This window comes from Prunus mume, linkage group LG5 (assembly GCF_029339155.1).
Source record: "Prunus mume cultivar Tortuosa linkage group LG5, ASM2933915v1, whole genome shotgun sequence".
Taxonomy (NCBI): domain Eukaryota; kingdom Viridiplantae; phylum Streptophyta; class Magnoliopsida; order Rosales; family Rosaceae; genus Prunus; species Prunus mume.
The window spans coordinates 27,784,771-27,802,361 of record NC_142702.1 but is presented as its reverse complement, the minus strand read 5'-3'; the positions used below and the strand labels follow the sequence as shown (position 1 = coordinate 27,802,361).

Sequence of the window (17,591 nt, the reverse complement as noted above, 5' to 3'; positions counted from 1 at the left end):
AAGAAGAAGGCTCGTGCAAGCAATTAAGTCTTCATGTCCGCGTTGTGAAATGGAGTACCGAGTTGACAATAATATACACTGTACCGAGCTTCTCTTAAGTTTCGTGGAAAAATACTAAACAATGAAGTGGGAAGTTGCAATGCCAACAACTTCAAGGAAACTGGGTTGCAGCCAGGGGCGGAGCTAGAATTGTAAAGTTGAGGGGGTCGAAATAGAAAATATAAGTATATAAAACACTTAAATATTCAATACTTACATGTTTAGAGCTAAATATTTCTAATTAAGTCATATCTAATTTGTTTTAGAAGACATTTTAATTTAAATTCTAAGTTGTTTATTACAAATTTTATATATTATATATAATATAATAGAAGAGTGGTAAAAATATAGGGGGGCCAGGGCCACTCCAGGTCTAGGAGTGGCTCAGCCAAATCATTCAAATACGCTGCACTAAACAAGGAGCCAAAACCAAACAAACACATTTTTCCCCATTCCGTTCCTCTGTAATTTCGAACAAGGTCTAATTAGCTTATTTGTTTTTCTGTCGAACACAACATGGCAGAAGCTGCTGTTATTTTTGTTTTAGAAAGGGTTGCTGATGTACTGGCTGAAATCCATTTTCCCAAGGATGTCCGTCCAGAAATGCAGCGGCTGAGAGATGAACTGAAGCGGATGCAGTGTTTTTTAAAAGATGCGGATGCAAAGCAAGAAAGCGATTTACAGGTACATAATTGGGTTTCTGACGTCAGAAATCTTGCTTATGATGCTGAAGACCTCATTGACACATATATCTTAAAAATTGAATCCTTCAAGTACAAGAAGCGGAACTTTTTATACAGATATGCTTCCACTCTCAAAGCGCGTACCAAAATTGGGAAGGACCTTGCAGCTATCCGCACAAGAATCTCTGACATTGCCATCAGCCATGAAGCATATGGCATAAGAAGTATCGGAGACGGAACCAGTCATGCCATTGCCAATGAAAGGCTACTGAAGCTGCGGCGATCAACTCCTCGTGGTCAGGATAAGGATATTGTTGGTCTGGAGGAAGACATAGCTACTCTGGTGGCACGCCTTGTCCTGGAGGATCAATGGCGAGCAATTTCAATAGTAGGCATGGGTGGTATCGGTAAGACCACTTGTGCTAAAGAAGTCTATAACCATGGTGATGTTCAAACTTTTTTTGATTGCCGTGCTTGGGTTTACGTATCCCAACAGTTTAGAACAAGAGACATACTGCAGAGCATTATAAAACAAGTTGCAACAAGAACAAAAGACATGACGAAGTTGTTAGAAGAAGAGTTGGAGGAAATGCTCTATAAACTTTTGCAAGGGAGACGCTATTTGGTTGTTTTAGATGATATATGGAGCACCACCGCTTTTGAAAGTCTTGCGAAGGCCTTCCCAAGTGATGGCAGTGGCAATAAATTATTGCTTACAACTCGCAACAACTATGTTGCTCAGAAGGCAGATGCCCAAAGCCTTCCCCATGAACTGCGATTTCGAAGCCAAGAGGACAGTTGGAAGTTGTTATGCAGAAAAGCATTCACCGAAAGTATTGATAGAGTATGTCCTCCACAACTGGAGGAAATTGGGCAGGAAATTGCGGCGAAATGTTCTGGTCTACCACTAGCCATCATTGTGGTGGGGGGGATGCTTTCAAGGAAAAGAAGGCTGAGTGAGTGGCAAAGGGTTCTACACACCATCCGCTTACTCTTAGCCCGTGATCCCAATGGTGTATCAGCAATACTAGCTTTAAGCTATTATGACTTGCCGTATTACCTTAAATTTTGTTTTCTCTACTTGGGGTTATTTCCAGAGGACTACTTATTCTCTGCGCGTAAACTTTTTAGGATGTGGATTGCAGAGGGCTTGATCCCACAACATGGCGGAAAGATGGAGGACGTTGCGGAGGAATATCTGAATGAGCTGATTGATAGAAATATGGTTCAAGTAGCAAGGTGGAGTGCAAATGAAAGAGTGAAACATTGCCAATTACATGACTTAATGCGAGATCTCTCCATTTCGAAGGCAAAGGCAGAGGAATTTCTATATATTCATGGGAATCTAGATACAGTAGCTCCAGCCAGTTATCATGCTCTCTCTCGAGCCCGCCACCATGCTATCTACTCTAATGGTTCTTTCTCCCTAGAAGAGTCAAGTCCCAACCTCCGGTCGCTCCTCTTCTTTAAAGTTGATCAGATCAAATGTCAAATTTCCAGTTATGATATATGTACACGTTTTAAACTCCTTAGAGTCCTGGAATTAGAAGAATTGAGGGTGAGTTATATTCCAAGGCAAATTGGAGAAATGATCCATTTGAGGTACTTGGGATTGAAGCATAGCTCCATAGAGGAGCTTCCAGAAGAAATAGGTTGTTTGTCTAACCTGCAGACTCTTGATATTGCCGAAAATTTCAGTCTTCAGACGATCCCTGATGTGTTATGGAAGATGAAAAGCCTACGCCACTTTTACATGCGTGCACGGCTTCTTGCTGGCAAGTTGCGAATTGACACCCTCCAAAATCTCCAGACTCTATCAGACATGCATATTGGTAGTTGGAATGAAACCAGCCCCGCCAATTTAATCAGTCTCCGAAAGTTGGGATTGAAAGGAAGCTTCACTGCAAACAGAGTAAGAATTTTCGATTCCTTAGCCAAGCTTGTAAGCCTCCACTCCTTGTCGTTGAAGTCTGCTGATGTTGTGTTTCCATCACTCTCTCAACTCTCTTCTCTTCGCTATGTCATTAAGTTGCATCTGAGCGGTGGGATAATAAAGCTGCCTGAGCCACATGAATTCCCACCAAATCTCAACCAGTTAACCTTGTATCATTCCCGTCTTGACAAAAATCCTATGGAGATACTTGAGAAGCTGCCTTATCTATTTGTTCTCAGACTAAAAAGTTCTTCTTTCCTTGGAAAGAAACTGAAATTTTCAGCCAATGGCTTTCCTCAACTTGAGTTTCTAGAGCTTGAATTTTTGGAATTTTTGGAAGCGTTAGAAGTTGAAGAAAGTGCAATGCCAAAGATTAGGAGTTTACAAATTGTCGGCTGCAGGCGATTACAGATGCTCCCGGAAGAGATAAAGTATGTAACTACTCTCCGTGAGTTAGTGTTCAAAGAGATGCCAGGAAATTTCCTGGATAGGCTGCAAGGAGAAGACTCTCACAAAGTCCAGCATGTTCCTTCTATCGTAAAGTCATAATGGTCTAATTTGCAGGCACCAGGTTCATCTTCATCTTTCATCTTTTTGCAGTGGACTTATAAGTCAGATTAATGAACAAACTTTCTAACACTTCCATTTTTCACCAGGTTCAGACAAACAAAAGTGGATTGCGTTCTGCATAGATTCGTGCCGGAACAATTTGGATCATGTGTTGTGCACTCACTTGTTCAGTGGCAGAAAGTTTTCTCACATGTGAATGAGACCATAAATTTCTTACCAATTGGAGAGAAGATCAGAAAACATCCAGCAATGAACTTCCATTCTTGTATATTCAAACTTGTTAAGGTTAATGTACTGTTATAGCAAAAGCTGTGATACAGTTAACAGCAATGTTTATGTTTATGTTTTTGTACTGAATTGGTAAATTATGTAATAAAACTTGAGTTCAGCTGTGTGGCTAATTGTTCTTACACTTGTAATTAAGTTCCTCTTTGGTGGTGTTGTCTCTTTCTCCTCTGTTTTGTTACATAATAAACCCATATTTTTGTGTCTTTTCTTTCCTTGGTTTGTCTTGGCTTCTTTCCTCATATCCTCAAACGGCGTCGCCTAGTACCAGTACTTTTGGCGTGAGCGCGCTGTGCTTGTTCTGGATTTTTATTTTATTTTATATAATTAATGGCATTGAAACGTAAAAAGACAATATTACCCTTGCTTTTTAGTAATCTAAACGACATTATCTACTTAATGACCAGTGACACCAACGTATCGAAATTATTGGAAAATTGCCAACAAAAGTCAACATATTGGGGCATATGATTATTGTGCAACGGTGAAACTAACTGCCCCATTGGTGCATTGATTCAAATGGCAACTGCCGATTTTATAAGTACCCGCCTGCTTCTATCTGCTCTGCAAATTGCAGAGCTTGAGAAGGAAAACGATGATGAGTTAGTGGGATCATTGGGTCGAAGAGGCTCTTCAGCAACTCGAGCATCTGCAGCTCCTCGTGTCCATGAGACCCATTTACCTCCATCACGGAGCAACCCAGGAAGCCCAGAAGAAACCCATAGAAGATGAACTCGACGTGTTCGATGAAATGCAGCCGTGGGACCGGTCCTCTGGAGGTTCACAATTCTGAACCCAAGTTCCTAGAACGGCCCCATGGCATTCCCGTTTTAGGTGATTAACAACCATTTCCAACTGTATTTTTGGAAATTTCCCAGTTTTGAACTTACAGTTACGTTTATGGAATTTACAGGAGACGAGGAAGGAACCAAGAAGTTCAAAAGGCCGCTATTATTATCTGGAAATAACTATTTGGGTTTGGGTTCACATCCTACTATTGGAAAAGCTGCTTCTAAGGTTGTCACTTTATCACTCTGCTTTTCTAAAGATTGGATCTTTAATTGACCATGTGTATAAAACCATGCATAACAAGAAGTTATATTCAACCCGGCAGCCTTAGAGCATGGAATGGGCCCCAGGGGTTCTGGTTTAATCTGTGGATATACCGATTGCCATAGACGACTAGAGTCAGGCCTGGCAGACTTAAAGAATAAGGAAAGGAGGTATGCATGAACTGCTCTGTTTGATTACAGAAGTTAAGTTTTATTTCTGATTTCTTTAGCTACTTTTAGGTGTTTTAACTGAAAACTGATGCAAGCTTGTTTTAAATTTATCCCTCTAGGATTGCCTCCTTTGTCCCACGGGATTTGCAGCCAACGTGGCCTTGATGGTAGCTTTGGGAAGTGTTGGCTCTCTTTTGGCTGCTGGCAAAACACCTTTTAACTCATGAAAAGGTTGCCATTTTGTTCTGACGCACTGAACCCCCAACGACAAAAATCTGTACAGATTTTTATCTATAGACATTGTGACATGACTCACCTTAATGAGTTATTGTATGTCCAATCTTTGTGTGCCTCTTCTTATTAGAGATGTTCTTCATTAGTATTGTGTCCATAGCTTACCGTTACATTTGTGGCTTGCCAGATCAAGTTGCACAACGAGGAAGAAAGCCGTTGTGACTGATAGGTAAGCGATGCTGTTTTGGAATACTAGTTCCTATAATGCCATTCCAGTCTATATAAATTTCATCTTTGTATGAAGTGTTTCTATTTTGATTTTATCTGTTGTCTTTCACACCACAGCTTGTTTAGTATGGATGGAAACTTTGCACCAATGATTGAGCTGGTGAAGCTACGCAAGGAGCATGACTTTCTGTTAAGTTATTGATGATGTAAGTCCTCTTCTTACTGATTGTCGTTAAATTACTAACTAATGATTGTCCAGTTACCATGGGAAAGCAACTAGTCCTGTTTGATTGAATTTGTCTCTATGAAAGGAAAGGTTTGGCTCTTGTTTTCAATTTTTGTGTGGCGTAAGTATAGTTTTAGTGATACAAAACAAGTCTACTATTTGATTCAGGCTCATGGGACATTCGTTTGTGGGAAAAATGGTGGCGGAGTGGCTGAGGAATACCATTGCGAAAAAGTGTTGGCACCTTGAGTAAAGCTGCAGGTTGCCATGGTGGATTCATTGCTTGCAGGCAAATATTCATGCTTTCTTTTCCCGTTGTAACAAGAATATAAATTTTAAATTATTTTGAGTTTTGAGTTTATAGTTGTAACATATACACAATGAAAATGATATGCACCAGTCCTCTTAAAGCTTAACACTTGAGGTGTTGAGATATTGAATTATCGCATGTTGATCTCTTTGCATGTGGAAGTTGAGCGTTTTCTTTTTGCCATGTAAACAGCAAAAAGTGGAAGCAACTCATACAATCAAGAGGTCGCTCTTTTATATTTTCAACTGCTATGCCGTACCAATTGCTGCTGCTGCCCATGGTAATTTGTATAATTTTGTTTGGTTAGGGTGCTTATGGTTGATGGAACATTAACATCCATTCTACATTCCCTCACAGGGTATGATTGTTTTTTCTCTTTATTGGAATGGTTCATGATGTTCACAATACAAATATAAACTTTGCAGCAGCTCTAATTGTGGCAAGAAAGGAAACATGGCGTAGAAGGGCAATTTGGAATTGGGTGCAAGACTTTCGTGCTCTCATCGGAATCCCCATAAACAGTCACATAATATCTCTCATCGTAGGCAGCGAAGTGAAGGCTGAACAAGCCACTCAGTTTGGTTTCGTTCTCTATTTGTTTGTGTGTGATTTGGAGATGATTTATACAACAGCATCTAACTTTGTTTACCATCAATGAACAGGAGTTTGTTGAAATCTGGTTTCCATGTAATTGGTATCATACCCCTTGTAGTGCCACACAACTCATGCAGGTTTTTGTCTCCAATCTTTCCTCGCAATTCCCCTTTCTGTTTACAAGTTTGGATTGTACCTTGAGAAATTGAAACCTAACTCATTAAACTTAGGAAGATGAAACCTAGCTAACTCATTAAACTTAGGAAAATGAAGGTCCATATACAATATAGTAATATGTTGTTTGTTTGTGTACATTCTTACATTTTTATTTGTAATTTTTTTTGCCATGTAGGCTACGAGTGACACTGAGCGCGCAACGCACACAAGGGACAACATTGAGAGAATCACTGTTGCACTATCTCGTTGTGTGAATTTCCAAGAAATTCGCATCCATGGCTCAAATGGTTGTGCAAGGCTTTAGGATTTGATTGGTTTGGATACCAAAAGTTGATAACTCTAATAAGATTCAATTAATGTATCCTAAGGGTATGTTTGGTAGGGCTCACTGGATTGGACTAAGTTAAATAACACTTGAAAACCATGTTTAATAAGAAAAATGACTAACTTAAATGAGATTATAGAGTCCCAACAGTAAAAAAAAAAAAACCTCACTCGCTCTTCCAATTTAGTGAGGCTGAAACGTGCTTCCCAAAATAGCGAGTTCGCTAATTGGAAAACGCGAGTCCTCCGACACCGACAACCTTCAACGCCTCTCTCTCGTTTCGTTCAACATAGACTCCTGCTCTTCTTCCAAGCTATAATCAGGTAAGTTTTTCTGGTCTCTCCCTTTGCATTACAATTGAGGTAGGGCTTGCAGTTGCAGAGAGATAGAGAAAGAGGTGAACCAAAATGTATTATTGGGTTAGGGCCTTTCAGCGACAACTATATCTTTTGGGTCGCTTCAGGCTCTGCCATCGCCGTAGAGATTGAAAGGAGGTTTCTTGGGTAAGTATTTGGTTCTAGCCATCAGCTAAATGAAATTTGAATTTTGAGTCTCAGCCCCAATATATTGTAGCACATTTGTATCTGCCATTGCAAGGGCCACGTCAAAATCAAGTCTTGTGATACTAAATCCATGGAATGCCAAATCTTCTTCTGTTAGTTATTGGTGTACATTAGTTTGATTATGGGGTTTTCAGGTGTGGCGAAGAGAGAGGAAGAAAAGAAAAGAGATGGTGAAGAGAGATGAAGAATTGAGAGAGGAGAGAAAGAAAAGAAGAAGAAAACGCTTCACTAATTAAATATTAAAATTTAGTCCCCTCTTTCCAGTGGGTTTAATGAAATGATGAATTGACAAAAAAAAAAAAATTTTTTATTTATTTATAGGTTAAATTTTTTAATTAAATTTAAATATAAATTTTTTTTAAAGTCTGACACAGCACTAAACACCAAACATAGGTCTTCATTATTTTTATAATCCAGTTTCTTAGTCAGACCAAACGTAAGTCGATCTTAATTCGAACTTAAGTCAATCCTAACTAATCCAAGACAGTTCTAAGATTTAATCATATCCATAACATTATGCAGTATCAAACGACCATTAAGAATAATAATACTAGAAACATCAACTAAATATAATATTATTTTATTTATTTTCTGTCCTAGGGTGATCGTTGTCAAATCAGTCTTTAAATATTGTTTATGAACCTTTGTAAGCATATATATATATATATATCATTATATCAATGCAAATGAGTGATAAAATTTGTATATGTAGAGTCTAAGGGTGATTGCTGTGAAATTTGTATTTTCAGATCGTTTATGAATATTTGTAAGAAAAAAAAAATATATATATTGCAAACATGAAAAATTAAAATAAAGGGAAAAAAAACACAAACGAGATGTGAAAAATCAATAATGGCCTTAATGGTTTTGTAATCTAGCAGGGTACAAAAGGCATTGCATATTTATCTTTATTCACGAATTGACCCCAATGTGTCTTGTCTTTTCTCATTCGAAACTATTCCAAAATGGCCAATTGGTCCTTTTGCAGTTGAGGACATACGTGGTTAACCGTGCTTCTTCCGAATTTTTAACTCTGCTCAAGGCGTTACGCTCCAACAGTCCAACTACCCCCGCCGCCGGCTTCTTCTCTCTCTGCTATGCAAATTGCAGAAGTTGAGCTGCATTGAGATGTTGAGGTCGTGGGATAATGGGGTTGAAGAGGCTCTTCAGAAACTTGAACACCTTCAACTCCTTCGTTCTCTCAGACCCATTTACCTCCAAAATGGACCAACCCAAGAAGCCCAAAACCCCGTCGATGATGAATTCCATGTGTTCGATGAAATGCAGCCGTGGGACCGATCCTCTGTGGAGGTCCACATTCCTGAACCCACGTTCCAGAAATGGCTCCACGACATTCCCAGTTCCGGTACGTTTCAATTCAACAACTATTTTCCAATTTGCTTTTTGTGGAATTTTCTCTGTTTTGAACTTACATTACGTTTATGGAATTCATAGGAGATGAGGAAGGTACCCATAAGTTCAGAAAGCTGTTACTATTCTCTGGGAATGACTATTTGGGCCTGAGCTCACATCCTACCATTGGAAAAGCTGCTTCCAAGGTTGTCTTTTTTGCATAACTTTTGTAAAGATTGCATCTTTAAGTTACCATGTAATAATAAGGATTTTTATTCAATCAGGCAGCCCTAGAACATGGGATGGGCCCCAGGGGCTCTGCTTTAATATGCGGATATACCGATTACCATAGGCGACTCGAGTCATGCATTGCAGACTTAAAGAAGAAAGAGGTATGAGCTGCTCTGTTTATACATTATACTGTGCTGATTTAACTTCTTTATGTGAACTTTGTCATCCATTCTCTTCTTCCTGTTTACTGGCCATGGCCCATGGTGTCAAGGGTCATTTGGTAGAAACTTGTATTTAGACTATGCTCGCTTTAACTGTCAGAAACATACACATGCTTTCCCAGTCAATGAACATCATTTCCTTTTTCATTTCTAGACGAAGTTTAATTGTGTTTTTTTTTGGAGGTCTAAAGCCTTTGATTCTGTTGTTTTTAACTTTATGTCTGGTTTATTGAAATACTTCTTTAGGCTTTTTAGCTCAAAAGTGAAAACTGATGCAATCTTGTTTCAAATTTATCCCCTAGGATTGCCTTCTTTGTCCCACAGGATTTGCAGCCAATATGGCCTTGATGGTAGCTTTGGGAAATGTTGGCTCTCTCTTGGCTGCTGGAAAAACTCCTTTAACTAATGAAAAAATTGCCATTTTTTCTGATGCACTGAACCATGCGTCAATAATCGATGGTATTCGTCTTGCTGAACGACAAAAATCTGTAGAGATATTCATCTATAGACATTGCGACATGACTCACCTTAATGCATTGTTGTAGGTCTTAAACTTTTGTTTTGAATTTGTGTGCCTCTTCTTATTGGATATGTACTTCCTTCTGTCCATAGCTTAGAAATGCATTTTGTGTTGTGGCAGATCAAGTTGCACAATGAGGAAGAAAGTCGTCGTGACTGATAGGCAAGTGCTACTTTCTGTACCATCATTTCAATTGGGATCAAATTCACATTCATATAAAGTGTTCCTATTGATTTTATTTGTTATACTTCTTATGAATTGTTTTTGTCTTTCACTACAGCTTGTTTAGCATGGACGGAGACTTTGCACCAATGATTGAGCTTGTGAAGCTACGCAAAGAGCATGGCTTTCTGTTAGTTATTGATGATGTAAGTCCTCTTGGGTTATTCCACAGTAAGAACTTGTGAAACCTTTTTAAGGTTAATCTTGTACACGCATCAATGATTGTCTTAATTATATTATGAATGAATTCTCCAGTTACACACAAAAATCAACTTGTCCTTGTTGATTAAATATGTCTATCGTACAGGAAAAAGTTGGTCTATTTTTTTCGTTTTCTTTTGATGTAGGCGTAAGGTTTTAGTCATAAAAAGAAAATATTCTCTTTGACTCAGGCTCATGGAACATTTGTTTGTGGCAAAAATGGTGGCGGAGTGGCAGAGCAATACAGTTGTGAAAGAGATGTTGACATATGTGTTGGGACTTTGAGTAAGGCTGCAGGTTGCCATGGCGGATTCATAGCATGCAGGCAAGTATTCATGCCATCTTTTTGCTTAGTAACGATAACAGATATTGTAATTTGTAAATGTTCAGTTTATAGTAGTTGTAGCAAATATGAAATGAAAACGCTGTGCACTATTCCTGAATTACTAAATTTCTCTGAACTATGCTAAATAAGGAGGGAAACTGTGGCTGTTGGTTTTAAAACTTAATACTTTAGGTGTTGAAGTAATGGGTTCTTTTGTGTTCCATTTCTTTCTTTGTAATGGGTTCTTTCCATATAAACAGCAAAAGGTGGAAGCAACTCATACAATCAAGGGGTCGGTCTTTTATATTTTCAACTGCTACGCCGATACCAATTGCTGCTGCTGCCCATGGTAATATATAATTGTGTTTGTTACAGGTGCTTTAGTTGAATATAATCCCTTTTAAATATGTGATACTTTTTAATACAGAAGCTTCTTTTACATTGATTCCGGTGCTTTATTTATTATAAATGGTTGGTATGCAAGGACTGGCAGTCTGGCTGAGTGGTAATAGGAAAGAGTGTAGATCTCGTAGTAAGTATCAGATGAATTCATGGTTTAGGAGAGAAGCCCAGTTCTGAATGTGATATCAAAGTATGGGTTTTTAGAGCCAACATATATAATAATCACTCGAATGAGCCAAGTTCAGGAGCCGGCTCGAGCTTGCCTCAAGCTTGTATTGTAAGCCCCATGTATGATTGTTCACATAACGGAATGGAACAATATCATAATATTGAGCAGTCTTCTACATTACTGTGAATGTAATTTATCTTGCAGTATTCACATGCCATGATTATAGCATTTATTTTCTTATCTTTATTGAAGTTATTCCCTTTGTTAACAATACAAATGTAACTATGCAGCTGCTCTTATTGTGGCAAGAAAGGAAACATGGCGTAGAAGGGAAATTTGGAATCGGGTGCAAGACTTTCGTGCTCTCACTGGAATCCCCATAAATAGTCCCATAATATCTCTTATTGTAGGGAGCGAAGAGAAGGCTCTGCAAGCAAGCCAGTTTTGTTTCCCTCTCTATCTGTTTGTGTGATTTGGAGATCATTCTACAACTGTATCTAACTTTGTTTATCATCAATGAACAGGAGTTTGTTGAAATCTGGTTTCCATGTGACTGCAATTAGACCCCCAACAGTGCCACCCAACTCATGCAGGTATGTGACAAGTCTTCATTTCTGCTACAGTATATTTACAAGTTTGGGTTGTGCTCATCTTGTTCATTTTGTATTATGATGCTTTGCTATTTGACCTGATTCAGTCCTGTTGAGTTAAATCTACCATCTAGCTTGTATTCATGAGGTCGAAAGGTTAATTGACACGACCTATTATATAAAAAAATGATTGGTCGTAGTGAAAATAAGTCCAAAATGCATGTAACAAAGTTTGGAAATTGAAATCTTACTTGTTACACTTGGGAAAAATGTGGGTCTATACATTAGTTCCCCTCCACAATGGATGTGTTGAAATTATTGTTGTTTCATTGAGTACTTTACATCTTTTTCTTGATACTTTTCAAATAGGCTACGCGTGACATTGAGCGCAACGCACACAAGAGACGATATTCAGAGGTTCACAGCCGCACTTTCCCTTTGTGTCAATTTCCAAGAAATTGGCATCGACGGCTCAAATGGTGGATATGCAAGGCTTTAGGATTTGATTTGTTTTAGATTCCATAGTTCATGAGTGTACGGATAATGAGATTACCAAAACACATACACTGTAATAAGAATTGAACATCGTTTAGGATGTATGTGGGCCGGCTGTGCCTTTATAAAGCTCCTTTACACCTGTTTTTTCTGTCTTTTTCTTTTATGTTGAAGTCCTACACTTTTGTTGTTTCATAAAGAAAAGAACAAGTTTTCAATCTTTCCTGAGCCTATTTCCTTTATAAATCAAACTCGCCAAAGAGCAAAACTTTTAGAGAGAGAGGAACAAGTTTTCAATTCCTAAACTTTAGAGAGAATATGACCAAAAGACAAAACTTTTAGAGAGTGGGGTCCCCGGGCCTTTTTGGTCACTACTAGTCATTAATTTAAAAGGATGTTAACATATGGATGGACGCAATTTATTTGTCTTTATACTTCATGTTATGTCTGCATGATATCAATCAAATAAACGTATTACCATATGCAACACCACCAACATGCACGACCAAAATTCACCAAATTAAAGTCCATATGATATATCATTTCCTTATATATAAAATAGGATATATTAATATTTTCTTTCTCACAATAACCACACGTGTGTGCCCCAGTACAAAAATGGCTATTTTAGACAAAAAGCCAGTAAACCCCCCGAATATATATATATATATATTTGGTGAATAAAAAAACCCCCCCAATATTGATGTAAAGTTCCTAATGATATTTTCCTATTATTATAATATCTATATATATAGAGCTTCCATTCCACTGAAGATTAATGAAACGACCAAGTTGAATCAACCCTTGGTAGAGTTGTCCACAGAAGGGCTAGGAGTTGCCATATCAAGCCACCATTTCTGTCCCATCCACGTGGCACTGGCAGTAGTGGAAGGAGATGAAGAAGAGCACCACCTTGTCGGCTCATCATGCTGCTGCTGCTTAGAAGACTCATTGTTTGCATTTCCATCTTCCCCGTCCTCTGTCTTAGCCTTCAACGTCTGTTTGTAGACACACGCATTAAATGAAAAGGGGGTAATTAATTTTCTTCTTAATCATTAGCACTATATATAAATAAAAAATTGAAAAAAAAACAGAGGAAATTAATAATTCACAACAAGGGCTGAGACATCTTAGTACTCACACGTGGATATTGATGATGATGGTGTCTTCTCTGGTAGGTGAGGGTCCTAGACAATGCAGTGCTAGTTTCAGAGGCGTTTTGGACGTTATTAGGGTTAGAGTTGGGGAGCTCATTAAGGTTGATGAGGAGGGTGTTGGTGACGGTGACACTTCTCTTGGAGGGGGGCCCAGGTGGAAGAAAAATAGGAGAAGAGGCAGAGGGTTTATAGCTCACTTTGCATAAAGTGGCGGTGTTGACTGGGCGCCTCTCAGCTACAGGCTTGACAGGAGACCCAGACTGGGGCTGAGGAGGCATAGGGATGAAGTGGGTGGCTGAGGATGAGGAGGCTGAGGGTGGGGTAGAGATGCCCATGTTTGGCCACAGAAAGGACCCTTGTGGCCTGCATATCCTGAAACCACTCCTCAGTCTCTGTATTTTGGCTGCCTTGTCCTCGTGAGTTGCTGTGGCTGCTGCATTATTGTCTCCTCCTTCAAGCTTATCTTCTTCTTCTTCTTGCTCCCCACCCTTTGATATTGTCGCTGCTCTTTGATCAGTGTCTGATGGCCGTGCTGCATCTGAGATACTTAGTGGTTCTTCCCTGCTTGATTTCAGGATCCCAATTTGTTCCTGCATTAATATTTTAACCTCCATATCCATCAAATGCTATAATATGCATACATGCTTCTACTACATACTTAATTAACATGAAAGAGACCAATTTTATTGTGTAAATGAATAAAATTGATCATTATACTGGAAGGCAGTAAGAAGTGATTAATTATATATTCATATCACATTTAATGAACTTAAGACATATCAAGTTAAGATAACCAGGGGGGGCAATTTATATCATCCTACCTTCATTTCAGACAAAGATTGAGAAACATCCATTAGTTGTTCTTCCATCTTAGTTTTCTTAAGGATTTGCTCTGTATGCTCCTCCTGCAAAATCCCAACAAACGACAATTAGTAGCACTTAATATTATTTAAAGCAGCCATAATCAAGTTGAACCATGAAACAAGTTAATAAAAATTAAAAGGTCCAAACTTTTTGAACATAATATTATATTTAAAGCAGCCAAAGTTGATGAATAATTGAAAGTGACCAATATACTGAAGGCAGTAAGAAAGTAATTAATTATATGTTTAGATTACATTAAGTGTGCGATTAGAGATATAAAGGGATAATTAATTAATATCATGATCTGGTGTACCTCCATTCGAGACAGAGATTGAGACATTTCCATAAGTTGTTCTCTAATCTTATTTTGCTGCATTGTTAGCAGTACTGCATACTCCTGCAAAATCACATCGAACAATTAGTAGCAGTTAATTAAAGCAGCCATAATCAACATGAACAAACTAAATTGAAATGTCCAAACTTGTTGGTTCACCTTTTGGTGGATCAATGAACCATCATGTTCCCAGTCAAGACTTGTCAAACAAGAATTTGACGTGGTCACCAAAGCTAGATTATCCTCTTTATTCTTGGACACATGAACCACCCTGTATATACAGCAAGAAATATCACAAACACATACAACCACCAACTTAAACAGGAGCTAGATTAATTTGCCAAAAGAAAAAGAAGAAAAGCAGAGAGCTAGATTAAGGGACTCACATACACATTATACATTAAACACAGAGGACATCAAAGATGAATAACATTAACTGGGTTTATTGTTCACCTTTTTATCTTGGTTATCTCTTCCTTAAGCTCATGAATCTCTTTTACACAAATGGGGTCTCGAGTGGGATCATGACCAGGCTCCCACCCAGGTGGTGGGGTCCAATAAGGGTCTTGAACCCCAGCTTGTTTTCTGATATCAAACAGATCAGCACTCTCCAGCCAATACTCCATGGCTCCATCTGCATTGTGGCGCCGCCTAAACCTCTCGGCTCCACCTGGCGCGACCTTGCCCGCCATGTGTTTGAGCAAATGGTCCAACAAACCCGTATCCCCAATCAGCTTCCTTGCCTCAGACCTCAGCGCTGGCCTCAGTATTGGGCTCCCAAATTTAGCACCCTTGGCCTTCATCACCCTCAGCATGTTTTCTTCTGCAGCCTTGTACCTTAAACCCAAATCAAAGCATGAACACATATTAACAAAACCCGACTTCTTAAACAAAGATCATAATCACTAATATAACTAATTAAGAACAGAGTCCTCACCTCCCTGCAGACCATCTTGCCACTGTGTGTTTTACCAATTTCTTGTTACTCCGATCGGGAACTGCTACAACTTGATTCTGCTTTTGACTTTTTGTTATAGATTTTGATTTCTTTGTGGTTTTCTTGGGCCTTCTATGGTGATCTTGGCGCTTCCTCTTCCTACTCCTAAGGTTCATCTTCCAGGGCACAACAGGAGGAGCCTCGTCCTCTGTTTTCACATCTTCTTCTTCTTCTTCAATATCATCATCTTCCTCTATCACAGTTATTGCTTTCTCATCATCCACATAGAAATCATCACCATTTTCCTCTAGCTCTGTTAGCTCCTTCCCCTTCTCTTCTTCTTCGTCAGTACTAGAGCTCGGTGAAGGCTCGTGCCTGCGCAGGTACCGAACCTGCCGGCGCTTACCCCACGTCACCATCCCAGTGAACTTTAGCTCCGACCAGCATGGACCCTTTTTGGAAACCACATTCCTGTTCATGACCTCACCGCTGACTGCTGGGCTCGGTGAAGAGCTTATTCTCTGGTAATTTGTCGCAGAGGGTGTAGCAGCCCAGAAGCTCCAAATGTTGCTCCGATCTGCAATTTCCTGAGGTGGGATTCTCCGGTAAAGCACCTCTGAAGCCATTTCTGCTGGCATCACGTACTTCTCGTTAAGCGCTGGAATCTGCTTGGCCAATGGTTTTGCGTAGCCTCCTTCGGTGATGTGAGTGTGGAGAGAGTGAATGCTTGGGAACCTCAAAGCCACTTTGAGCGCACCCTTCTCACTCACCTGCATACACAAATGGACCCAAAACTCAAAACCCATATGAAATCAAAATCAAATCTGAAAAAGAAACAAGAATAGTGGAAACTATTTGTGGGTTTTGGTGAAGGCGAGTACCATGACGACCCGAACCGCCTTGAGCTGTTCTGGGGTGGTTCTGGGAGGGAGCTTAGAGCGGTCGATTTCATAGTAAGAGCCCACTTTAATGTGATCTATAGCCTCTGCAAAACCAATAAAAATGCACAAAATGAATCAAACAGTTGCAGATAATGGTCCAAAAACGAATCAGAAGCAGGGAAGAAGAAGAAGAAGATAAAAAAGGTGGTGTACCTAGTAGCAAACAGATGGGCGATGGAGTGGCAGTTGTGGGCAGAGCATGTCTGGGCAAACAAGGGCTTGGTGCCTTATTTTGCTCTTGCTTCTTTTCCAAGTACTTCATCATCTTCTGAGAAATGAGAAAGACCCAGAGTCACCACTTACATATAAACCCACGTACACTCATCAGTCATCACCCTCTCCCTCCCTCTCTCCAACCAAAACACACACAACACACACTATTCACCGCAGGCACTATATATAGACCAAAACGGCATAACAGAAAATAACAAAATATTATTTTGCCCGGATAGGAATATATATATGTTTTCTCGCATTTTTGTTCATTTTTAAAAAATCGCATTTTAAAATTTTTTATTACAAAATTACTCAGGACCATTTTGCCCTTCAGCTGGTACATGCCGATTCTGCATGGTCGGACGCGCATTTTGGTCGAGCGTAGGGAACAATAATATTCTAGCATTTAATAGTTGGTCTTTTTAAAAAGCTTTACTTTTTTTTGAGAGTGAAATTAGAAAAATGTGTAGAGAGAGAGAGAGAGAGATGGAGCGAAAATTGTGGCGTGGGAAGGAAATAACTTGGAGGTCACGTGCTCCTTTTCATATTGGAGTGGTCCCCTACTCTACTCTACTCCCACCCTAGAGGCAGGAGAGAGAGTTGGTTAATTTTGTTTTGTTTTTATCAGCAAATTAACTTTCTGTTGCACATAAAAATGCAGGAGCTGCCCAATTGATCAATATGTCACATAACTTGGTGGCGAACATAACATTTTATATGCATACTGGCTTTAGAATTTATTGGTAATCTTGTGGGTTAATTGATGTAGCTATCAACTATGTCGTGTTTGGTTTTTAAATTCTATTTGAGGAGCAATTCATAATGATATCCAAATGTCCACACTTTGTTTCTAATATGTATGTGTAAAAAGTTGTCACATTTACTATGTTGTTTGTAACAAAGCTTAAGAAACAATTGTGTTAGTTTTTGGTGTTAGGTACATTTTATTATTTTTGGGTTATTTGAAGCATATGATCAATGTGGGCTATATTTGGGCCAAAAATCATCACTTATGGGCTTCAA

General features: G+C 39.1%; 3 protein-coding genes and 1 pseudogene across 6 annotated transcripts; 3 read left to right on the top strand and 1 right to left on the bottom strand.

The window, feature by feature from the left end:
• The first annotated feature begins 381 nt into the window (after positions 1–381).
• On the top strand, positions 382–3,635 carry LOC103333373 (putative disease resistance RPP13-like protein 3). Its single transcript, XM_008236199.3, has 2 exons — positions 382–3,226; positions 3,312–3,635. Exon 1 carries the CDS (start codon positions 556–558, stop codon positions 3,202–3,204), a length of 2,649 nt encoding a protein of 882 aa, XP_008234421.2. The 5' UTR covers positions 382–555; the 3' UTR covers positions 3,205–3,226; positions 3,312–3,635.
• A 314-nt stretch (positions 3,636–3,949) lies between these two features.
• Positions 3,950–6,863, top strand: LOC103333374 (8-amino-7-oxononanoate synthase-like; annotated as a pseudogene). Its single transcript, XR_016127161.1, has 11 exons — positions 3,950–4,344; positions 4,424–4,526; positions 4,620–4,737; positions 4,853–5,063; positions 5,155–5,196; positions 5,313–5,389; positions 5,573–5,710; positions 5,924–6,011; positions 6,157–6,307; positions 6,394–6,462; positions 6,678–6,863. The product of XR_016127161.1 is annotated as an 8-amino-7-oxononanoate synthase-like (transcript).
• Positions 6,864–6,951: 88 nt separating this feature from the next.
• Positions 6,952–12,270, top strand: LOC103333375 (8-amino-7-oxononanoate synthase-like). 3 transcript variants are annotated; one of them, XM_089052826.1, is made up of 13 exons: positions 6,952–7,150; positions 7,252–7,330; positions 8,379–8,756; positions 8,846–8,949; positions 9,028–9,135; positions 9,498–9,736; positions 9,836–9,877; positions 9,996–10,083; positions 10,330–10,463; positions 10,724–10,812; positions 11,325–11,475; positions 11,559–11,627; positions 11,994–12,270. In XM_089052826.1, the coding sequence occupies exons 3-13, from the start codon at positions 8,519–8,521 to the stop codon at positions 12,121–12,123; spliced, it is 1,392 nt and encodes a 463-aa protein (XP_088908952.1). In that variant the 5' UTR covers positions 6,952–7,150; positions 7,252–7,330; positions 8,379–8,518; the 3' UTR covers positions 12,124–12,270. The 3 variants fall into 3 exon arrangements, with proteins under 3 accessions (XP_088908952.1, XP_088908953.1, XP_008234422.2); XM_089052827.1 differs by lacking the exon at positions 7,252–7,330; XM_008236200.3 differs by having other exon boundaries at positions 7,032–7,330.
• Positions 12,271–12,707: 437 nt separating this feature from the next.
• SWI1 (SWITCH1) lies at positions 12,708–16,669 on the bottom strand. Its single transcript, XM_008236277.2, has 9 exons — positions 16,506–16,669; positions 16,293–16,396; positions 15,412–16,181; positions 14,928–15,311; positions 14,634–14,745; positions 14,454–14,537; positions 14,098–14,181; positions 13,261–13,866; positions 12,708–13,117 (listed from the first exon to the last, which is right to left on the bottom strand). Exons 1-9 carry the CDS (start codon positions 16,615–16,617, stop codon positions 12,917–12,919), a joined length of 2,457 nt encoding a protein of 818 aa, XP_008234499.2. The 5' UTR covers positions 16,618–16,669; the 3' UTR covers positions 12,708–12,916.
• Between the last annotated feature and the right edge of the window lie 922 nt (positions 16,670–17,591).